General features: G+C 61.5%; 4 protein-coding genes across 7 annotated transcripts in view; 3 read left to right on the top strand and 1 right to left on the bottom strand.

Annotated features, from left to right (window-relative positions):
* Positions 1-1,476, top strand: part of MYO15B (myosin XVB) — a 29,693-nt gene extending 28,217 nt beyond the window's left edge. The window contains exons 60-63 of the mRNA XM_043900808.1: positions 252-397; positions 511-644; positions 729-869; positions 1,040-1,476. Coding sequence (XP_043756743.1) covers positions 252-397; positions 511-644; positions 729-869; positions 1,040-1,099 — 481 coding nt within the window. The 3' untranslated portion in view covers positions 1,100-1,476. The remainder of the gene's footprint in view (positions 1-251; positions 398-510; positions 645-728; positions 870-1,039) is intronic.
* A 4-nt stretch (positions 1,477-1,480) lies between these two features.
* RECQL5 (RecQ like helicase 5) overlaps positions 1,481-22,203 on the bottom strand; it is a 29,611-nt gene continuing 8,888 nt past the window's right edge. The window contains exons 9-20 of one of the 2 annotated variants that reach the window (XM_043905505.1): positions 6,045-6,263; positions 5,707-5,806; positions 5,277-5,313; positions 5,099-5,157; positions 4,940-5,013; positions 4,333-4,426; positions 3,969-4,103; positions 3,193-3,746; positions 2,960-3,050; positions 2,544-2,762; positions 2,254-2,323; positions 1,481-2,161 (exon numbers count right to left, since the gene is read on the bottom strand). In XM_043905505.1, the coding sequence (XP_043761440.1) occupies positions 2,061-2,161; positions 2,254-2,323; positions 2,544-2,762; positions 2,960-3,050; positions 3,193-3,746; positions 3,969-4,103; positions 4,333-4,426; positions 4,940-5,013; positions 5,099-5,157; positions 5,277-5,313; positions 5,707-5,806; positions 6,045-6,263 (1,753 nt within the window). In that variant the 3' untranslated portion in view covers positions 1,481-2,060. Of the gene's footprint in view, positions 2,162-2,253; positions 2,324-2,543; positions 2,763-2,959; positions 3,051-3,192; positions 3,747-3,968; positions 4,104-4,332; positions 4,427-4,939; positions 5,014-5,098; positions 5,158-5,276; positions 5,314-5,706; positions 5,807-6,044; positions 6,264-14,906; positions 15,124-22,203 lie in introns of those variants that run through there. The other variant, XM_043905506.1, reaches the window with a different exon arrangement.
* Positions 7,619-21,056, top strand: SMIM5 (small integral membrane protein 5). Of its 3 annotated transcripts, none has more exons than XM_043905510.1 (6): positions 7,619-8,611; positions 13,870-14,024; positions 14,409-16,759; positions 18,647-18,740; positions 19,723-19,798; positions 20,762-21,056. In XM_043905510.1, exons 2-3 carry the CDS (start codon positions 13,898-13,900, stop codon positions 14,516-14,518), a joined length of 237 nt encoding a protein of 78 aa, XP_043761445.1. In that variant the 5' UTR covers positions 7,619-8,611; positions 13,870-13,897; the 3' UTR covers positions 14,519-16,759; positions 18,647-18,740; positions 19,723-19,798; positions 20,762-21,056. The 3 variants fall into 3 exon arrangements, with proteins under 3 accessions (XP_043761445.1, XP_043761444.1, XP_043761446.1); XM_043905509.1 differs by having other exon boundaries at positions 13,865-14,024; XM_043905511.1 differs by lacking the exon at positions 7,619-8,611 and adding an exon at positions 13,668-13,763 and having other exon boundaries at positions 13,865-14,024.
* SMIM6 (small integral membrane protein 6) lies at positions 20,768-21,056 on the top strand. Its single transcript, XM_043905512.1, has one exon. The coding sequence runs from the start codon at positions 20,768-20,770 to the stop codon at positions 20,945-20,947; it is 180 nt and encodes a 59-aa protein (XP_043761447.1). The 3' UTR covers positions 20,948-21,056.

Genomic DNA, 22,203 nt, shown 5'->3' with positions numbered 1-22,203 from the left:
GGGAACGCAGCCCCCATGCTTCCTGCCACCCCTTTACCCCCTCCTCCAAAGTCGAGGCCACTGGTGCCCTTCATGGCCCTAACCCAGCGGGCTATGTACACCTGTCCCCCCATCCCGCCCCATGCTCCTCCAGGGCAGGGCCCACACCTCATCCATGTATCTGGATCCCTGGTCTCACCCATGGTAGCCACTGGCTGATTGATTTAGCACCAGCTGTTTGCCCAGCCTCGCCTGACCAGGCTGTGTCCTAGGCAAGACTTCCTGGCTTACTTGCCGAGGCAGCAGCAATGGCAGCAGCAATGGCAGATGAACACGGCCACTGTGAAGAGCCTGATGGGCCGGGAACTGAGGCAGCTACAAGGATGCAGCTCCCAGGAAGCGCAGATCAGCTTCATCGGTGGGTCTGGGGCAGGGGGACAGCCAGGGAGCGGGGAAGGGGGCACCCAGGAAGGAGGGGCAAGGGTAGAGGGGCTGAGCAGCTTCTCCACCAGCCCTACTCTCTGTCTGCAGAGGCCGTGAGCGAGCTGCCCCTCTTCGGGTACACGGTCTACATGGTGCTGCGAGTCAGCAATCCGGCCCTGCCCAGCCCCGGCCTCCTGGGGCTGAACCGCCAGCACCTCGTCCTCATGGACCCCAGCTCCCAGGTGGGCCGGGCTCCTGCCCCCGTGCTGGCCTGGGCACCCTCGGGGCACTGGTCTCCCACCCCCGACACTGACCCCACCCCCCAGGAGCTGTGCTGCTCCATCGCCCTGAGGGATCTGCAGCGGCTCCACCTGCTGAGCCCGCTGGAGGCAGAGGGCTCCCCTGGCCTGGAACTCAACTACGGCTCAGCCGACAACCCCCAGACCATCTGGTTTGAGCTTCTGCAGGTGGGTGGCCTCCACAAGCCCCGAGAAGGTGGCGAGTGCCTCACCCAGGCCCAGTGTGCCCGGCTGCCTGAGCACAGGCTGCTGCCCAGGGCTCTGGCGTGGCAGGGCTGGGGGACAAAGGCGGGGGGCTGGTGGGGGAGCCCTGCCCTCATGTGCCCACGCCCGCACAGGCCCGGGAGCTGAAGCACACCATCACCTTCCTGCTGGACAGCAACCCTCCTTCCAGCTAGCGGCTGTGCTGCACCCAAGGCGGGGGGGCAGAGACGGAGACGGGACCCCTCCCCGGCCCACATCTCACCTGACAAGTCTCCTCTGGGTGCCGTCAGGCCGGTCTGGTTTGGACTTCACCGCCTGGCTGTCCTGGAATCCACTGTAGCACGGCCCACAGTGGAGTGGCTACAGCGACTTCAACTGGGGAAGTGCTGGAGCCTCACTCTGGGGTGGGCCTGCGGTGGGCACTGCAGGAACTCGGCCTGGGTGTCTGGGGGGTCACCCAGCCTGGGGGAGATGTCCACTTGGGCCCTGGCCCACATCAGCACGTGCCCAGACCTGGGAGGAGCAGCTGCTGAGGAAATAAAACTCCCGAGAGAACGGGGCTGAGCGCATGCGTGTCAGAACCAACCGGACACTTTATTCTCCTATAAATGCTGATGTCCCTCCCAGCCTTCCTGACCAGGAGCTGAGCCGGGCAGGGCGGGCTGCTGCCCCTCTTGGCACGAGCTCTGCCCCTGGGCTGGGCTGCAGGCAGCAGCATGAGGGGAGAGGGCGGTGGGGTGGACTGAGGGCAGCAGGGGCTCCTCCTGAGTTGGCTCCACAACCTTGGCCTGCTGGGCCTCGCCCTGAGTTTAAAGTGTTTTAAGAGCAGGAGGGGCCGTTTTCCTTCTGCTTCTCCGGCAGCCGCCACACCACATGCCCCTTTCTCACCTGGGGAGCTGGCCCAGAAAACCCAACCACGAGGGCCAGGGAGGCAGGGAGGCGAGGAGGAAGAGGACCTCAGGCTTTGCGAGCAAAAAGAAAGGTGGGCTGACCTCGCTTTGGGAGGTGTCCGGGCCCATTTCCAAAGTGAGGTGTGGCTGGAAGCAGGAGAGCCGGAGAGCAGGCCACCCACCATCCCTGGTCCTGAGCGAGGCCGGGTGGGCCACGCTGGAGCCTGGGGGCGGGCGGGAACGCGGGCCCCATCGGGCCCATCGCTCATCTCTGCGGGCCACACAGGCCGCGCCAGTCGGCTTCACTCTCACACCGGGCTCGGCCGTGGAACAACTGCTTGATGATGTCCTGCGCCTCTTCCTTCACTAGATTCAAGGGTGGGGGGAGGGCGTGAGGGCCAGTCCCCTCCCAGTGGAGCCCCCACGCGTCCCTCCCGGCCGGTGCTGCTCACACTCACCGCCTCTCCTCGGACAGGGGTTCTGGGTCAGCGAGTGCGAGAGGTGGCGGGCGAAGGCTTTAAACAGTTCCTGGAGAGAGAGGGTGCGGAGGGGCCAGGAGCACAGGCCTGCCCCCTGAGCCGCCCACGCCACGGCCCAGAGCAAGGCATGTCCTGGAGGGGGCCGCGGGCCTCTGGGCTGGCTGGCTTCCGCCTTGTCTTGTCCTGGGCTCACACTCGCCCCCTCCGCCACCGTCTGCACCCCAGTGCCCCTGGCTCAGGGGAGAACAGGGCCCAACCGCCTACCCTACCTTGGATGCAAACTTGCCCTCCTTGTAGAAGGGGGTCAGACACCTGACCACCACGTCCGCAGCCTCCTTCAGGGAGACGCTGGGCGCTGAGCGCTGGCAGGAGCCTTGGGGGCTCGAGGGGCTCTGGTCGCTGGCTGAGACGCTGCCCTTCACCTCAGTTAGGATGGAGGCCTTGGCTGAGGGGCGAGGCCTCTTCTGAGCCTGGCTGCCCGGGTTCTCCTGGGCAGGGCCACAGTGGAGGGTCACTCTGGAGTCCCCTGTTCTGGGCCCCTCCCTCCTTCTGGAAGACTGGGCCTCCGCGCCCGCTGGCTCCATCTAGCCCGGCCCGTCTGCCCTGGGATGTGGACATCGGAGACGATTGTCTCAGGCCCCTCCCCAAGCAGGCTCCAGCATGGCAGCCTTGTGCCTCTTGGTACCTGCTGAGGTCTGGGCCGCTTGCCTCTCTGGGCCTCCTCTGTGGGGCTGGGCTGGCCTTCAGGGGGCCTCTGGTCTCTGAGCAGGCAGGCACTGGCCAGAAGGGGAGCAGGCGTCAGGGTCCAGTCGCCTCTGCCCCCTCAGCCTGGGCAGCCCAGTGAAGCCCATGGCAGGAACCGGCCACGCGGCAGAGGCCCAGGGAGCCAAGGGGATGCCAAGACACCCGTGCGCTCACCTCGGGCCCTCCTCAGCACACTCCTTGGTCTCGGGGGGTGCTGCCAAACGTCCCATGGCTCCATGCCCCACGGCTCCATCCTCCTGCCCTGAGCCCTTCTCCAGGAGCATCGGGGGTCCCCGCGCCCCATCATGGGAGGGGCTGGTACTATCTGCCCCCGGGGCTGCAGTGAGCAGGGGCGGGCTCTTGGTCTTTCGGCAGAAGAAGCGGGCAATGTTCTGAGAATCCTTGAGGGCCGCAGCGGCCAGGAGCTGCTGCTTCTTATTGACCCGGGCCTTGGCAGTGGGGCTGCCCCGGGCGGGGCCTCTCTCCTCCTCAAGGGAGGGCCCCAGACAAACAGCACCGCTCCCAGGGGCCTCTCCTCGGGGCCCAGGGAGGGGCTCAGCGCACTCCACACCCTGGTGGTCACAGGGCCGGCTGGGGGCCCCCTGCTCGCCGCCCTGCTCAGGCCGGGGCTCTTGCTCCGGGACCCACGTCTTCTCCATCAGCTCGGTGGCCGTCTGGAACAGGCAGGAGCCTTTGGGGAAACCAGCTCCCACACGCTTGGGCTTGAGCTGCGAGGAGGAGAGACGCTGCTGACCACAGGCCCTCCAGCGCTCGCTGGCGGGTCCAGGTGTGGCCGGGAGGGCCTGGGCAGGCCGAGGCGTGGGGGTCGGGCTGGTGAGAGAGGTGCTGCGGGGGCTCCAGAGCAGGGGGGAGCAAGGGTCAGGGCTGTGTTGCCAGGAGGAGCGAGGACTGCGCCGTTGCTCGGGGCGAGGGGCCGGGGCACTGCTCACCGGGTGCACCTGGGAGGCGGGCAGGGCACCGTGCTCGGGGGGCTCCGGGGACTCGGCCGGGGCGCTGCAGCTGCTGGGACCACCGCCCATGTTGTAGAGGTGCCCGTCCTTCGAGGCTCTGTGGATCTCAGCCACCTGGGGCAGGGAGGGAGTGGGGGATGCCCTGGCTGGCGCCCGCTAGCTCTAGGCTCTCCATGAGTGGGTTCTGTAGCCCATGCTTGCAGGGACACCGGACAAGTCCGAGCCCCCCAGGGCTGGCTAGGAGTCCTTGCAGCCAGGGAAGGAGGGAGGTCGGGCTTCTCCCCGAGTAAGTGGCCCCCTGGGTGGGGAGCTGCCCCACCCGCCCCTTCTTCAGCACGCCTACCTTCTTCAGCACGCTGGCCTTGTACAGATTGGCTGCCTTGGCATTTCGGAACGTCTCATGTTCCAGCTCCACCGCCATGGCCTGGAGGTCAAGTCTGAGGGCAGCAATGAGATTAAGGTGTCCGGCCTGAGGGCAGCCTGTGAGACCCCCCCAGGGGACCCTGGAGATGGCTTCAGGGCCTGGTGGGAATGGCCTTGGGCACAGGGATTCCAGCCTGGACTGTCTGGGCGCTGTGGCCTACTGTCCCTTGGGGGCAGTCCCAAGGCTGCCCCCCCGGTGGGGCTGTGTGAAGACCCACACCCCCTTGGGAAGAAGATGAGTCACAATTTGGGGAGAGGTGCCCAAATAAACTGGGCTTCCCAGGTGGCTCAGTGGTAAAGAACCCACCTGCCGATGCAGGAGACCCAGGAGACGTGGGTTCGGTCCCTGGGTCGGGAATATCCCCTGGAGGAGGAAATGGCAACCCACTCCAGTATTCTTGCCTGGAGACTCCCATGGACAGAGGAGCCTGGCGGACTACAGTCCACGGGGCTGCAGAAAGTCGGACGCGACTAAGGGACAGAGCACACACACGTGCCCAAACAAGCTGGGGGCTGACGACACTCACCCATCAGCGGAACCTGCGGCCTGGCGGTTACTGCTCAGCGCCTCCTCCAGGAGCCCCAGGCAGTGCTCACGGGCCTGCATCGGGGCGAGAAGCGGGTCACACAGGACCCAGGTCGGGGGAGAGCCTGGGGGCAGGTGTGAGGAGCTGCCCATCTCTTACCTTCACAGTGAGCCTGGGGATCTTCCTACTGGCAGCCTCTCTCAGGGGACAGTCCTCATCTGTGGAGGAGAGGCGAGTCCTGCCACCCTACTTCCTGCTCTCTGGCATCCCCGGTCCCCCAAAGAGGCATCCTCCACCCACACCCTGGGACCAGCCCAGGGTACATTTCTGTGCTGACCTGGGGGTACGAACTCCTCTGTCTTGGGGTCTTTGCCCTGGAAGATGACATGAGGTCCTGTGAGCCATCCTGCCCCAGAGCAACACAGCTCCCAGTCCAGCACCAGAGAGGGGCTGAGAGGGCATGAGCAGGGCCACCCGGAGCCCCACCAGAGAGGCGCTGAGGGGGCGTGAGCAGGGCCACCCGGAGCCGCACCAGAGAGGCGCTAGGGGGGTGAGCAGGGCCACCCGGAGCCGCACCAGAGAGGCGCTGAGGGGGGTGAGCAGGGCCACCCAGAGCCGCACCAGAGAGGCGCTGAGGGGGCGTGAGCAGGGCCACCCGGAGCCGCACCAGAGAGGCGCTGAGGGGGCGTGAGCAGGGCCACCCGGAGCCGCACCAGAGAGGCGCTGAGGGGGCGTGAGCAGGGCCACCCGGAGCCCACCCCCTTCACCTTGCGCAGGCGCATCTGCTTCTGGTAGAAGAGATTCCACTCCCGCTTCTGGGCCTCGTCTCTGCTCTCGTCCCCGCTGCCTCCAGACCCTTCATCATACCTAGGCGACAGGCTGGGCATGAGCCGTCCTGGGTCTGGGCTTTGCCCTCCCATCACGCGTCTGGTAGGGCAGTGATGTCTCTGATGGTCTGGATGCTTGGGCGCAACACTGACGTCCTGGCCCCAGCGTGGCCCTCGGGGCAGGGGCATGTGTCACTTCTGATCTGGCCTTGGCCCCAGGGAGAGAATGCCAGACTATTTCCAGTGGGTTGGGGAGCCCTGGTCTCATGGCCCCTTACCTGCTAAAGCCCCCATAACCCCTGCGGCCTCCCTCGTACAGCTCGGGGTCATAGCCGTTGCCCTGGGAGGGCCCAATGCAGGTCTTATTCCAGCTGCTTCTCTGCTCCAAAGCGTCCAACTGCTTCCGCACACCCGTGGGGTTCTGGCAGCAGTCACAGCCTTTGGTGCAGGCGGGGGGTGCGTCCCCGAAGTACTTGGCGATGGCGGCATGGCGGCACCTGGAGCAGGGGTGGTGAGGGACCCACTCGGGCCAGCGTTCGTTTACCCGATCCCCAAACTCTGGCTGAGCGTGGCTGTCTGGCACTGTGGCCAGCATCTCACGCAAGCCTCACAAGGCATCCCTGGGCAGGGTGGGGTGCCCATTTTAGAGATGAGGACAATGAGCTGAAGGAGATTCCTCAAAGTCATGTAACACACGTGCCCAGGGGAGCCCGGGCACGAACCCCATTCTTCTGTTTCTCCATGGGGCACTCCTCCAGGCTCCGGGCCCCAGCCCCCTCTCCATCCTCTGGTAGTGGGCACCCTGGGAGAAGCATCGCCTCTGGGTGCAGACACTGACTCTACAGCTGAGGCTGTGTCCTTGGGGAAAGAGTCTGACCTCCTGAAATGAAGCCTAGGCACCTCGAGCACAACACGCCTACAACCCGGTACAAGGAGAGCCCTGGCTCCTCGGGCTGCGTAAGTGCCGAGACAGCGCTCTGAAGTGCGTCACAGCACTTAGCACTTAGGCCTCTTATTGCCGCTCCTTACTCTTGTTGAGTGGGGCTGGGGAGAGGGAACAGCAGGAAGTGGCCGCCCCCCTCCATTGCTCTGCTCTCCTTCCGTCTCCTGGCGACTCCTCCCTGTCGTCCCCAACAAGCCTCTGCCTGACCCAGTGTACACGGCCCGGAACCGGGAGACTGCTTGGGAGCAGGAACCAGGCAGCTCTGGGCTGGCACCCCATGCTGGGCACTGGTGAGCTCAGCCTTGGCTGTGGTCTTCCTCCTCATATCTTCCTCTGCCCTGACCCACCACAGCCCCCTTGGGATGCCAGCCTCCAGCAGTCTCTCCCGTGGGGGCCCAGTGGATCACTGGGGCAGATGTAGAGACGGGGGAGGAGGGGAGGGCACAGCTCCATCTGGGCCATTACAAACAGTGGTCCCTGCAGCAGGCATGAGGCACGGGGTGGGCAAAGCCTCTGGAGAGGCCAGAGCAGAGACAAGGCCATCCAGGTACCACGTCCCAAAGACAAGAAGAGCTGGGACCACTGCTGTAGCTGGGACAGGACTTAAACACGAGCACTGCCTGGGGCCGCAAGGAACAGGCTGAAGAGTGCAGACCCAGGGGCCAGCTCCGAGAACACAGCCCTGGGGAAAGGTGGGCTGGCTGCGCGGCCACCAGAGGGCGCCATTCCCGCCGCACCCAAACCCACGCTGCTCATCACGCTGCCCAAGTCTGTGCCACCGCACAGTGGCCGCCTGTCCAGCCTCTGCGACGCTCTGGCATCCGACTGGTGTGGCCACAAGCCTGGCTTCCTTCCCCGCGCCCTCCCCCAAGCCCTGACTCACTGGCGTTTTGTGCTCACACTCAAAGGGCTCCATTGACTGCTCGCAGATGCGGGCTGGGGTCGGCCCCTGTCCTGCTCCGGGCACCGCCTGGTCTGCTGGGGTGGCACGACCAGCCAAATGTCAAACAGCCCCACCGGCCGCTGGGCTGCTGTGGAGCCTGTCCCTGCTGGCTAGGCCAGGAATGTGGAGACAGCCCCAGTGGACACTGTCGAGAAAAGATCAGCAGCGTCCTTTCTCCTCCGGGGCCACCCCCAAGGGACGGGCTAAGCCCGGGCGACTCCCTGGTCACTCGGAACTCCCAAGTCCTTCCCCGAGATGCTGCCCCAGAAGGCTGACGGCCTGGGTGGTCTGGCAGCTCCCCCACTTTCTTTCCCAGGAGAAGAGAGGAGGAGGACCTGCTGGGGAGTCGCCTGAAGGACAGATTGGGGGCTGAGGGACATGGGCCCTCCCAAGGGGGCCGCGGGGTGCGAAGGGCTAGAGAGCTGCAAGCCCCCCTCCCTCCCGACTCTGCCACTCAGGTGGAGCCTCCTAGAGGTCATCCTTGCCAGGGAACGTGCGAGTCGCCCTCCTCTTTCATCAGCTCGCAGCCCAGGCCCAGCCCACACCCGCCCGGAGGGAGGAGAGGAAGAGGAGGAGGAACAGGAGGGCCGCGCAGACCTCGGGGCAGGGAGCGGGCACAGGAAACCTGCAGGACGCTGTCCCGGCAGGGATTCCCTCCGGGCACAGCGGTGGCACTGGCTCCCCACTTGAGCGGCTGCCCCGTGTAATGTGACACTTGGATCTCCAGGACGACCAACAACAAAAAAGCGGAGGGAGGCCGAGACAGCGGCTGGCTGTCAACAGCCAGGAGCTCCGCTGCGCTGAGCAGAGGCACCGGGGGAGCACAGCCGCGGGTCAGGAGAGACGCGTCCGCAAAGGAAGGAAGAGGTGTGAGCCGACCGGGGAGGCAGGCGGGAGAGACACTCGAGGCCGCTGGCGGCCCTGCACCTGTGGCCGCCCCCGCCGCACCTGACTCGCAGGTGAGTGGCCGGTCACAGAGGAGGGGGGTGGAGGGAAGGGTGCCGCTAGGGTCCCCAGCCTCGAGGGTGGATCCACCATGAACACGGAGAAGAGGGTCCTGGGGGACACACTTGGGCACAGCCTCCAGACAGCCTCCCCTCGCAAACCGGGCTCTCCCTTCTTTCGCTGGGACCCAGCAGGGGCCCCGGGCTGAGGCTGCAGCCCCCTCAGTGGGGGTGGTTTTCTCCCTGTTTGCTGAGCAGGGAGAGGGGCCCGGGGTGCCTGCTTACTCGACAAAAGTTAGTTTAAGCCTTTTCTATTCAGGGGGCTTAAACGAGGGATTTGGCTGGCCTGGTCGGGGAGAGAGCCGTCGCCTGCCCACTGAGCCTCTCTTTTTCCCCGGGATCAAAGCCTCCTGCTTTCTCCCAGTCGAGAAGGCCCAGCCAGTTCAAACCACCCAGGATGCAGATGTCCTGAACAAGAGCAGCCGCTGCCACCTCTTGTCAGGGGCGCTTGGTGTTCTTGGCTTGGGGTGGGGCCAGGCCCAGGTCCTCCTCCCAGCGCCCACTGAGATCGCCAGGAGCCCCCAAATCTCCCTGAGCGCCAGGCCAGCGCTTGAGGGCTCCAACCCCAGGGTGGGGTGGAAGTGAAGCTGGGGGGGCGCTGCCCCGCCCCAGTACTGGGCCCACTGCAGCCACCACACTGCGGACCCCCCCACTGCTCCAGCCTCCCTGTCCTCACACAAGCAGCATTAAAGGCTCCCTCCCCAGCCACCCCCACCCCCCAGATGTCTTCCCCAAGGCAAACAAGTCCACGTCTACTAGGAAAGAAAACAACCACCCAGGTTAAAGTGGAAACCAAAGATCAGTCTGTGTGTTCCTGGCTCCGCTGAGGAACTGGCCTGGACTGCGGGCTGGGGAGGCTAAAAGCCCTGCAGCAATGGGCAGTGATGACAGAGAGAGGGGACAGACGCCGAGCGAGGGAGGGACGCAACGGTGAGCCACCGTAAGATGGCCCAGGCAGGTAGGCGGGGATCAGAGTCCCCAGACCCAGAGGACGCAAGTGGACGGGGCCCCCCAAACATAAGTCCCTGAGTGGGGATACAAGGGTGATGCCCAGCTCCTGGGACTGCAGGAAGAGTCAGCAGCAGCAAGCAGAGCTATGGGGCTGGAGACCCTGGGCCGCTGCGGGCTCAAGTGTCTCCCTTCCACCGCAAGGTGGGGCCAAGGCCGGAAGCACAGCACACAGTGGGCATCTCTGCTGGTTAGGCCCAGGGAATCTGCTAAGATGCCCATGGACTTCAGCTATGCCTCATTCTGGTTGTTTCTCCAACAAGTAAGGAGTAAGGATGAAACCCACCTTGATAAAATAACAAGGCAGGGCAAGAAGCCCTTGGACCCTGAGGCACCAACACGCCCTTATCAGTCACCAAACACCCGCAGGCTGGGTTCTCCCCAGGCAGCTGTGTCTGGACTTGGAGTTTGGCAAGAAGGAAACAGGGCCACTTCAGTACCAGGTGGCAGCTGTCTGGCCTGCAGGACGCCTGCCTGCTCGGTTGCAAGGTCCTCTGTGCCAGGAGATGCCACCCAAAGGCACGTGTCCTAGTGCTTCCAGCTCTGCCAGCCTTCCCTCGGCCTGGCTCATCTCCCCGCTCTGCAGGCCGCCCCTCTGGCTGGGGCAGGGCCATGAAGGGCCACGCGGGCCAAGAGCCAGGGAAAGCCACCACTTGTTCTGGCTGCTCCTAACCAAGGTGCTACCGGGCGTGGGACTGGGCGATACTCTAGCTTCCCTAGTTCACAGGCAGGAAGTACAGCCTGGGAAGGAGTGTGGTGGACCTGAGTGAGGAAGACTGGCAAAACCCATAGAGAAGCCCACAGGGCTTCCCTGCCCATCTCCCTCCAAACCTGGGAGGAAGGTTAAGAGGACAAGAGGCAGCCCTCCCTGGAGTGCCCCCTCTCCTCGGGCCACAGCTGGGAACGCTGAGGGCTCCCTGCTGAGCAACTGCTGGGCCACGGCCACATGGTCACCTGACGACGGCTGGTTATATCGGGCACCCGGCATCAGGCACCCTTGGCCTTGCTTTAAATAGAGTGCTGGGAAGCCCGCCCAGGACCTGCTGGAATGTGCCTACACCCTCTAGTTGTACAAGGCCCTCCAACTCCCCCATGAGCCCCACTAAGGCTCCTTTCACTCAAGGCCAAGCTGGAAAGGATGAAATAGCAACTGGAGAGCAAAGGGGGCTTCAGTCTTCGGGGCAGATCCACTCCTGTCCCCCGTGCAGACGGGATCACACGGGCACCCCTGGGGCTGACCCAGGCGCAGCTGGCCGATTCAGGTCCCCACAGGCCCTGGCTTTGCGCGTCTGTGGCCCGCGGCTGGCGTGGACTGACGCTCTTCCCAGAGTGGGGCCCGGGCCCCCCAGGCATGAGTCTGCAGCTTTCTGACTTCCTAACCCCTGGAGGGCCAACAGGCCCCACCTTTCCTGCACAGCAGTTCAGCCTCCGCTCCACCTTCCTCCTCCCTACTGTGGGGGTCACACCTGCACCCCCTCTGCAATCCCTCCTGAGCCTTTAGGCACGGGGGCACAAGTGGAAAAGCACCCCTGCCAGCCCGCGTGCCCGCTTCCTCTCTGGAGTGCCTCTGATGGCTCCATTAGGCAATGCAGGCCCTGGGCCAATCAAGCTGAGAACGCCAGGCTAAGTGTAGCTAAAGAAGGGAAGCAAGAGCGGCCCAGCTCGGAAGCCTGGTGCAAGCTCCCTGAGGGCTTCGGTTGGCCCACCGGAATGGGTCAGGTGGGCAGGCTCCCATCCTCCAGGAAACCCAGGGAGTGGGATGCCCAGGGGCCCGGGACCACCCTCCTGTACACGTCTGCTGCACTGGGCCGCGGGAGGAGGTCTGCTCGGTGTGACCCGAGGAAAGGGGTCCTCGTGAACTTGACACAGAAAGACTCATGAGATCTGCCCTTTGGTGACAAGTCACAGGAGGTTCTCAAAGAGCAGGCGCGGCCCGGTGAGTGAAGACGCTGTGCTCCAGACTCCCACGTGTGGGTGGGGCACAGTCCTGGTCCTGTGCTGAGCCTGTCACACGGGCCAGGCCCTCGGTGCGCGGCTCCTGGGCTGACTCATCTTGTCTGCAAAGAGAAGGCTGCCCAGGACAAGAGCCCAGGGAGGCACAGTGTGACCGTGGAGAGGTCCCTTCCTCTCTCCGGTCTCAGGGTCCCCATGTGCAAAAGAAAGGAGGCAGAAGGGGATGACACATGGCATTCTAGAATCCTATGCCTCCCAGGACATTGGAAGACTGGGCTCCTGATCTCCTCTGTAGAAAGACGCAGACCCTAGGCTGGGGCGTGGGAGAAGCTGGGGGGCTCTGACTCCAGGAGCTTCGCCCTCTGACAAGAAACCATCCAGTCCTCCACGGAGCCATCTCCACCTGCCTGCTACCCCCACCATCATTTACAGCACAGCTGCCAGCCTCCAGCTGGCTCCCTACCATCTTCCTTCACCTCACACACCACAGACATCCTGGCATGAAGGACGCAGACGACACCCCCAGTGGTGCTGGAGGAAGGCCACTGATGGCGTATGCGGGGAGGGGGCCGTGACTGCCCCCAAAGGCCGTCTGGCCTCTCCCCGCCCAGAGGGGAACCACGTGCCCCGGGCACTCCTGGAGCCCGGTGCTGAGCTCAACCCTCCCTCCCACCAGCCTCAAGGCAGACACCCCGTCTTCACGTAAAATGAGGGGAGGAACAGACCCAGAGAGACAAAGTGACCCCAAGTCACAAAAGCGAGGAGGAGGCCGGCAGCATCAAACCCGGGATGATTCAAATGCTGTGCTTCGGGGGCCGGCTGGCCAGACGGGAGCAGGCACCCTGTGGAGAAGGAGGCACCTGTGCCAGCCACCGTCCAGGCCCTGGAGGACTGCGGGGCAGAAGTGGCCTAAGTGACCATGGGTGGGGCTTATGAGGCCACCAGGAGGTCCCACCTTCTAACGACCAGAGCTGCCCAAGAAGGAAGGGCTGGGCAGGAGGGGGGCTCCCCTCCTCGAGCAAAGGCCACGCGTCAGAGGGCAGGGAGCCAAGGGCGGCGCAGAGGGCCCAATGACCTTCCAGGCAGCTCTGAGGACGCTACGCTGCGGTGGCAGGGCCAGGGCTGACTGCAGCCCGCTCCGGGCAAACCTGCCAGGCAGAGAGCAGGGACGGGGCAGCGGTAACAACAGCTTAAGGTCTGGCGCAGGCCCTGGGCCACCGGCAGCCCCGCCTCGGTGAACAGGTTGAGGCTGGGTTGGCCCAGGCTGTTCATGAGCCCTCGCTCAAGAGGCGCTGGCTCCCCGTGCCCACTGGTGAGGCGCCAGAGGAAGAAAGTCTGGGGCATAACGTGCCCTGACTCACTAACTTGGCCTGGGCCTTCACCTTCGGCCCCTCAGGCAGGACACACCGGAGGAAGCCCTGGGTCACGGGGCCTGGAGGCTGACCGGCCACTCAGAGGGCGGGGGTGTGGGGGAGCGGAGGAGACGCTCTTGAGAGCCAGAAGAGCAGGTCCCAATCAGCAAGAGCAGGGCGCTTACACCCTCCCGGGGATGCCTGGTCCCACCCTGAGAGAAGACTCCTTGGGGAAAACTGGAGGAGTACGGTGTCACCCCACCTTCTCACAGGAAGACACCGAATGAGGAAAGAAACGGGGCTGATGAGAGGGGTGGGGGACCCCAGGGGGCCTCAGATCCCACCCCCCTACCACCACGGTCAGCTCTCACCTCTGGCCAACCCTGGCCAGCAGCCCCCATGAGCCCGCTCCCGGGAGAACCTGACCCTCTGTCCCCAAAAGTGACGCAAAGTAAGGGTGCAGTCTGGGATCCCAGAGCCCCATGTCTGCACCAGGAAACCAACCGGGGAGCTGTGTCCATACCAGACACCCTGACAACACCTAGTTGTGTCTCAAAACAAAGGAGCGGAACAGGGCAGTCACCTTCACAGCCAGCAAGCATGGCTGACCCTGGCTGACTGGCAGAGCCCTCCCGGGGCTGGCTGTGCCCGGGAGCCCCGTGGCGGGGCCTCAGGCTCCCCGTCCTCCTGTGTCCCGGGCAGGGGCAGTGCCAGCAAGGCGGGGGTGAGGGCCAGCGCTGAGCGAGGGGCCCCGCGGCGCCCCTCCTCCCTGGTGAGCCACCGGACTCTGATGGGTGAGGCCTGACAAACCCGTTCTGCGGGCCGGGGTGGGTGAGAGGGCGGACTCTCGGGAGCCAGCTCCGTGGGGACGCCAGGTCCTCTCTCTGCTCTGCAGCCCAGGAGGCACCCAACAGGGACCCGGCACAGCATGGCAGCCAGCGACCTTGTGCAGGAGTTACACTCCATCGGGGACAGGCTGCTGCTTAAGCTGCAGAGGCTGCCGCAGGCCGAGCCCGTGGAGATCCTGGCTTTCTCAGTCCTGGTGGTTTTCACAGGTAAGCCGGGGCTCTTCCTCGCGTCCGGGAGAGGAAACCGTGGTGCCAGTCGGAGGGCTGGGTGGTCCCCCAGACAGAGGAGGAGAAACAGATGTCTCTAGAGGGTGGGGGGGCAGGGGATCTCCCCCTATCCTCCGACATGCTGCCCCTGGGGACAGGGTGTGCTGAAAACCAGGGCCCAGGGGTGCTCCCGGGACCTCAACCCAGGGATGAAGGGAGCAAGAGCTCTGGGGGCCGGTGTGGGGACAGTCACTCCTCTCCCCAGATTCTCGGCGTTTCTGACCAGCAAGCAGACCTTTGGGGAAGGCCCTTCAGGCCCCCGCAGGGCGCGCTCTCTCCCCCACCCTGAGTCTCCCGCACTCTCTGCTGTCCCCACCCCTCCAGCCACCGTGGTGCTGCTGCTACTGATTGCCTGCGGCTTCTGCTGCTGCCAGTACTGCTGCCCCAGGCGGAGAGGCAGGAGGACCCAGGTGGGACCCATGACCCCACTGTGAGGGCCAGGGGCTGACCGAGAAGCGGAGAGGAGACCGCCAGCGCCACGGCCCAGGTGTCAGCCGGGCCCCGCAGCCCTCGCCCCTCAAGACAAAGACCCACAGCTCAGCCCCGGCCAAGCCCAGGGACCCGGACACCGATGGAGGCCTGGGGCCTCAGCAAGGACACCGGCTGTTTTGGCCACAGAATTCTCACCTGCAGGGCGCCCAGGAGGGATCAAAGGTTTCAAAGACAGAAAACCACCAGAGATTCTTTGCCGACCTGCACTTTTTAACAAAGCACAGAGCATGGTGCCCGTACTTGGAGAACAGCCCCCATCTGTGGGGAGCTGGCCCTTGGGGGTCCCAAGCCAGAGAGGAGCAGGTCAATCAGAGGGGCTCTGTGCAGGAGCTACCGGGTCCCAAGCGCCCCCCAGAGTAGGGAACATGTGTGTTCTATTCCAGGGTTTGCCTGCTTCTTTCCAGTAAAGGCTTTCTGGTTACGCGTTTCCGCAGCACCCCACTCCCCGGGCTGGGCCCTGTGCATCGGGAGTGCGATGTGCCAGGACCCCGGGGGTGTGGCCAGTGTCTTCTCCTTGCAGCTTCTGTTCTCCCTGTGCCCACGGAAGCTGGAGAAACACACAGGCAAGAATGCCACGTGGGGGGGCGTGGAAGGGGGTAAGACTCCGGAACCAGGGGAGGGCTGCAGGGCCCCTCCTGCCGAGCGCCGCCTCCCAGGTGCCTGGTCGGCTACGACGGAAGCTGCATCTGCCGCAGGCAGGTGCCGGGCTCAAGAATGCCACACCACAGTCACCACCGCCATTAGCTGTAGGCAGCACGCCCTTGTCCTAGCAGGTCCTCCCAAACTTCCGGAATAAGACAGGTGAGGTCCCTACTGTCATCCATAACCTGCCTCCCGACCACACCATCCTCTCCCCAATGGGCCAGACGGTCTGGGTTCAAATCCTTGCCACCCCGCCAGCCCCCAACCAGCTACGTGAACAGATGTTAGCAACTCGACCTTCCCCTGCGAAATGGGGCCAGTCCTGGTACCCGACTCTTGGGGTAAGCCTGTGAGGATAAACCAAGACGGCCTTGGCATGGTGACCTGCCCAACACCAGGCATAGCCTGAGAGCTCCACCGATACGAAGCATCCTTATTTGCCCCTCTATTTGGGGGGCCGAGCCACAGCAATGTGGACCCATTTTAAGGAGCGGTCCTGCTGACACAACCCTGCCCCGCCTCCTGCCCTCCAATTTACTTTCTCTGCACAGAATTTTCCAGATAGAGCTATAAACCCAGGAATGAGGGTAGGGGAGGCAGAGGCTCCCACAGTACCTGCTGCCCGCCCCCAACACCGGTCATCAGAGCCATGAAGAGCCCTGTGTTCCTACACACCTCCGGCGTCTCGGCCTGTGCAGCCTGCCCCGGTTGCCTGGAGGCAGAGCCCCAGCTCCTCGGGAAACGGGAGGGGAGAGTGGATGCCAGCCACCACCACTCCACCGCCTCCAGCTCAGGCCGGCAGCAGAAGCCCTCTCTCCCCGGCTGGCTTCCCTTCCTGGTGTCCAGGGACTTGTCTAATGGGTTTGGTTTGGGTGGAAGACCCAAAGAGGAAATGCTTCCACAGAAAATAAAAGAAATGCAAGAATCTATCTGTACACTCTACCATTCTACCACCACCAGGAAAGAATGGGGTTAGGAATAATAGTGATAATAATCATGACAATAATGCTGAGAAGGGAGGTGGCTCAGTGCCGCCCCCCTCCCCCAGGCAGTGTCTGAAGCCTCCTGACACAGATTAATTCATTTAATTATCACAACAACCTAATGTCAAATGGACCATTATGATCCCCTTTTCAAAGGTGAGGAAGTAGGTAACTTGCCTAAACTGGACCAGCTGAACAGTGGCAGGACCCGCCCGTCTGGCTCACCACACCCCAGGCCTCTAGCTGCAGTGCTGATAAGGCTCACACTCCATCACCCACCACCTAACAATCTCAGGCCCCAAAGAGCCGCACCCCACACCCTTCCCTGTGAGTGGGTGTGGTCGAGGAGTTAAGAGCTGGGGTGGGGCCCATCCACCGCTCCCTCTCAGAAGGAAAACACAGGGAAGGTGGGAGCATGTGACGCCCTGCCTTTCCCGGGTGCAGCACCCGCAGCTGGAGGGTCCCCAGGAAGCCCTCGGTTCAGAGAACACAGCAGCCTCATCCTAGTGTGATCTTCCTTCAGCAGGTTCATCAGCATCGAGAACATCCTTCCTCAGGGTAACTGACGCTCAGCTTCTTTTCCAGAAAAGATTCACGCTCCTGCGAGCAGTTGCCAAGAAGTGGGGACCACGGGCAGCCCTGGGCACCTACAGGTGGACAGGAAGTTCACTTCCTGTGTTTTCCTCCCCCAGGCCAGGCAGTACCTAACTGCAAAATAAGATTCTGTCCCCGCCTTCGGGGGCTTCCAGGGGCACAGCCCCACCACCAGTGGCTCCCCCGCGGCTGTCAGGTCAGATTCCAAGCAGGCTCCAAGCCCCGCGGCTCAACCAACCAGACCTCCTTGCACACAACAGCAGCCTGACACACTCTGGCTGGTCCCCTGGGGAAGATGGGCAGGGAGAGGAGACAGCAATCCCCCCCATTGTAGGTAGGAATACACAAGGAGGTACAGCAAGGCAGGTGGGGGCCTTGGAAGAGGTGCCGTCAGGCCGTCCGAGCCCCAGAGAACACCCGGCTGACGCTGGCGACCAGACCTCTCCGCTCCCACCGCTGTGCCACCCTGGACCAGGCTGTCGGCGGCGTCTGCCTGCAGTCACTGCCGCAGTGTCCCCGCCAGCCTCGGCGCTGATCTCCGTGCCTCTTCACGCCCCGGCCTCTGCCTGTGGCCTCTGCTCCAACAATGCCCACGACTGTGGTCTCTGGTGCCTCACAAGGGTTTTTCACTCTACGCTTCAGATCTGCATACTTTACTGTCCAGACATTACACCTCAGAAACTACAGTCAAGCCACCGGTGCAAGAATCTCATTAGCAGAGGCCACACAAAACCGTTTTCTCTGAAATCTGTTTTCCCGAACATTAATGTTTGAAAGCAATCTACAAATAACAACCTTTAGGACAATATATTTGCTTGTGGGTAACAACAAATTCCAGAGCCTAAAAAACAGAGGACAGGGAGTTCCCTGGTGGCCTAATGGTTAGGATTCTGGACTGTCACTGCCATGGTCCAGATCCAGTTCCTTATTAACCCCCTGGGTTAGGTTCCTGAAATCCTTCAAGCCATGCGGTACGAACAACAACAAAACGATCATTTAAAAAATAACTGAAAACAAAATAATTCTGTACTTAGAAAATGTTTCTTAGACTCTCCTTGGGGAGCAGTTGCCTGCTGTCCCCTAATTCTAACTCTTACATCATCTTCACATCTCAACTTAATCATTGCTCCTCCCAGGGGAGTCCCCTGGGCCCCAGGCCATGCCAAGGACACCAACAGCATTCTCTACCTCTTCCCACCATATCACTCCCTTCCTGGTGATCATTTCAGAAGCATTTTCTGACCTGGGCCAGCAATCAATTAAAGCAATGTTTGCGTACATGAGACATACACACTCTACACTCCTCATCTGAGATGGAAACACAGACACACATCTTTATGTAGGGCCAAGGTCTTTTCTCTGAGTGTGGATTTGCTGATCAGGTTTCCTGACTTGTCCATTTAGCTAATTTTTATTTCTTTGAGGCAGAATAAGGGGACTTCCCTGGTGGCCCAGTGGTTAACAATCCACCCTGCAATGCTGGGGACTCAGGGTCGATCCCTGGTCAGGGAACTGAGACCCCACATTGCCTCAGAGCAACTAAGGCCACGCGCCACAACTTCGGAGCCTGTGCACCACAACTAGAGAGTCCGTGCACGGCAATGAAAGATCCCGCTTGACTCAACTAAGACCCAACATGGTCAAATAAGTAATATTGTTTTAAAGTAAAAAAAAGCTTTCTAAAAAAAAAGGCATCTGCAAAGAAACCTGATTGTGAAATCCTTCTGCATTTTTAGGAACTGTTTACAGCTGTCTTGTCCACATCTATTTTTGACAGAAATGCCATCTGAATGATTCTAAAGTGGTCAAGTAGTATTTACAGAAAGACTTTCCCTCTCCGCTTGTTCTGAGGTCCAACATAGCGCTTCAGAGCTCAGACGGTGCAGCTGAGAGGAACAGCTGGGTCCAACCCTCAGAGCAGTAACTTCTTAGCTGTGTGACCTTGGTAAGTTACTTAACCTCTCCCTGCCTGTTCCCCAGTTGTCAAACTGGGGTTTCAGCTATTACCACTGCTGCGTTTCCATGTAATCGTAACTGAAATTATGTAACTATTAGCAACTACAGCTGCCACAAAACAGGTTGGGGAACAAACAGCTGACTCTTAATAAGCATCCAACTAGGCTGATGGACTGGGAGCCAGAGGGTGTGCTTAGACCCTGGCGGCCAAGGGCATTAGTCAGTGTGTTTTAAGGAAGGAAATACGAGGCAGCAGGTGAGCCCGAGTCAGTGAGGCCAGGAGAGTTAAGAAGGACTTCACGGAACTCGCCCACCATCTCCTGAGCCCCGGCTGTACGTGAGAATCACCTGGCGAGCTTTACCAAGCACAGGCTTCTAACACACCTGGAGGAGGGGCCTGGGCACAGGCCTTCAGAAATGCTCCCACACGATTCCAACAGGCCCTAGAATGTAACCCCTGGGAGGACAGAGCCTGCCTGTCTTGCTCACAATTGGACACAGGTGCCTAGCGCAGTTCCTGGCCACCATGGACACTTGACTCCTGTCTTTTAAGGAGGGAATGCGGCCACCAGGTTCCACACACCAGGGCACAGGCCCCACTCCTGCTTCCCGGCCACTCCATCACACCAGGGGTGGGAACCCACAAGAAACAGTTGAGGCCAGGCCTGAGTGGCAAAGATACCGAGGGAGAAGTCAGGCCTCCGCAGGAAGCTGGGGCCTCGCTGATGATAAACACCCCCATGCTGGTTCCAGGAGGTGCCAGCAGGGAGCTGTGGTTAATAATCTACCCGGTGCCATGGAAAGCAAGCAGCCATGGGTGGCACCCCAGCCCTGGGGCCTCCTGAGCAGGTCCTTTCAGGGGACAGGTCATCTGGACTGAGGGGAAGGACACAGGTGAGGGGGACAGGTGGCCTGGGGCAAGGGCCCTGGAGCCATTCTCTCACCCTGACTCCAATACTGATTTGTCTCAGCCAGGACACCTCAACCCACACGCCCTGAGCAGCCCCCCAAAACAGCACTGCAAGAGGACAGAACACAGCAGAGGGGGTAAGTGTGAAAGGCTGAAAGGGAATGCGGTTGCTCGGCAACAGGCCCTAGCCCACCTTTGTCTGCTCTGGTGACAGCAGGCAGGTCTGGTCAGGGCCAGCCATCAGGGCGACCCCTTTTCCTCCCAAAAGTTGCTTCTCTGAGTCGGGGCAGAGCTCTGGTCTCCTGGCAGCGTCTTCAGCTTGGCCCCCACAAAGCGTGGCTCTGGAGGATTCCCCTGATCCACCCTCTCTTAGGACACAAGACCGAGAGCAGCAGACCCAGGTAATGGCACCTTCCTCCTCCACCTTTACTCCCTTCAACTGGCTACTGGCTCGCAGCCTGCCCATCTCAGCTGTGTTTCAAGACGATTAGTTAGTCCTGCTTTCACCTGCCTCTAAGGAAGCCGGCTGAGCTCCCAGCTTGAGTCTGTCCACTCCTTGGCTCCAGTGCAGACCTCTCAAAATGCTCCCCAGATGTTTGCAACTGAGGCAGGAAAACCAGAAAGGGTCTATATCAGTGCTTTTCACTTATTTTTTTGGCCATGTCACGTGGCGTGCAGACTCTTAACTCCCTGACCAGGGATCGAACCTGTGCCCCCTGCCCTGGGGTTAAGATTAGTGTCTTAACCACTGGGCCACCAGGGAAGTCCCTATAGCAGTGCTTTTCAGGTTCTGGCTGAGCAGGTCTCAGGGATGGGAGAGAAAGCCCCTGATCACAGCAGGGCTGCTGAGGAAAGGCCTGGGGAAAGCAGAGCGCACCGGACAACCCACAGGACCACCTTCGCTTCTGCGGAGGAAAGCCCATCTGTGGCCTGCCCGAGGCACCAAGCCCCATGACCCACCGTCCCCTCAATGCCAACTGCAGAGGTGGCGGCTGTTCTGAGACGGCGCCAGAGAATGAAGTTAGGGGAGCAGGGAGTAGCACACGGGGAGGGCCGTGGAGAAGCCCCGGCATTCAGGGCCTCTGTCCCCGCCTTTCCAGGTTCAAATGGACAGAATGCTATCGAAATACTCCTGGAAGACGGAGTTCTGGCAGAACCCTTGGGACCAGGGGGGCCTGGCAGTGATCATCCTGTTCTTCACCACGGTCCTGTCTCTCATCTTGTTTGCTATTATCTTTGGTTTCCTCCCCGTGAACAAAACAACCAACCAGGATGAAGAGTCGTGACCTGACTTTCTGAAGGCCAAGGGGGCCACTCTCAAAACACTATGTACTCTTTCTTCAAAGCCCTTTAACAGTCTGGAATTAAACATTTTTCATATAATCATCTGATAAATACCTGTCTTCCCCACTGGTTCAAGTACAAAAAGCAGGGGCTGGGTCTCCTTCTGTTCCCCATTGTACCCCCTTTTCTGGTGGCGCCTTGCCCAGAGTCAGTACCTGTCAATGTTTGCTGGTTGAACAAATGAATGAATGAACAAATGAGCAAAGGAATGGATAAACAGAGGGATGCCTGAACTGTTAGCTCTCTGAGTCTCGAGACCCTGGAAGACAATGGAGCCCAGTACAATCTAGGCCTAAACCAAAGCAGTTCTTCCTATCTCAGGGTGCAGAGGCCTCTAGGCCAGAGGTTACTTTCAACCTAATTACTATTCCTTTTTACACTCAAAGGTAAATTAGGCCACGTCATCAGTCATCAAACGCATCTCATGGTCACGCTCAGAGAAAGTAGCTTCACACCGAGAAGACAGGAAGCTGGCCGGATGCCCCACACTGGCCTCCTTCCTATGACCCACTTGTCTTTTCTCTTGGTCCCAGAGATGCTCGGGTATCCCCCACAGAGCCCCCCAGCCCCCATGCACCCCACCCACAATGCAGCCTCTGTGGACATGTCCCCGCCTCTGCCGACGCCACCATGCTAGCCTGTCCCTTGCTGCCAGGTGCCCTCCCTTTGCAAACAGCTGCTTCAATGTCGACTTCAAACCAGGCTATTCTTAGAAAAGGGGCAGATGTCTGGTGGAGAAGGGGCTTTGCCTTTGTGCTATGTACCATTTGTGCAATAAAGAAACATTCTCTTTCATTCAAAGAGCAATTTCAAATCCAGCCACACCGGCCATGTTGCCTCCATCCCAGGGCCTGGAAGTCCTGGCATCAGACAACCTCACGTGCCACAAGAGAGACAGAAGAGATAAGGCAGCTTACAGGGCAACAGGAGGCCCCCCAATGCCCAGCCCCTGACACATTAAGAGGCCCCAGCTCCTTGAGCTGAGACAGAAGGCAGAGGCCCCTGGGAGGACCTGTCCTCTTGTGTGGTGAGCTGCTGCAGCCTAGAGGTGGCAGAGCTAAGCCTCCGGACAGCCTCGCAGAGCCTCAGACTCATCCCCAACAAGAACCCAGCCAGGGCGCTTTCCAGCACAGGGGACTCTGATACCCAGCAAGGACACAGAGCCCTTTCAGGACAAGCACTTCACTCAAGAAGCCGA

The sequence above is a fragment of the Cervus elaphus genome, chromosome 5 (genome assembly GCF_910594005.1).
Source record: "Cervus elaphus chromosome 5, mCerEla1.1, whole genome shotgun sequence".
Classification (NCBI taxonomy): Eukaryota; Metazoa; Chordata; class Mammalia; order Artiodactyla; family Cervidae; genus Cervus; species Cervus elaphus.
This window is presented reverse-complemented; position numbering and strand designations above follow the sequence as displayed.

Bases quoted from the DNA above. Each gene is read 5' to 3' on its own strand.
- SMIM5 (XM_043905510.1), top strand. From the start codon at position 13,898: ATGGCAGCCAGCGACCTTGTGCAGGAGTTACACTCCATCGGGGACAGG. The intron at 14,025-14,408 runs GTAAGCCGGGGC...CCACCCCTCCAG, and splicing joins AGTCCTGGTGGTTTTCACAG to CCACCGTGGTGCTGCTGCTA.
- SMIM6 (XM_043905512.1), top strand. From the start codon at position 20,768: ATGGACAGAATGCTATCGAAATACTCCTGGAAGACGGAGTTCTGGCAG.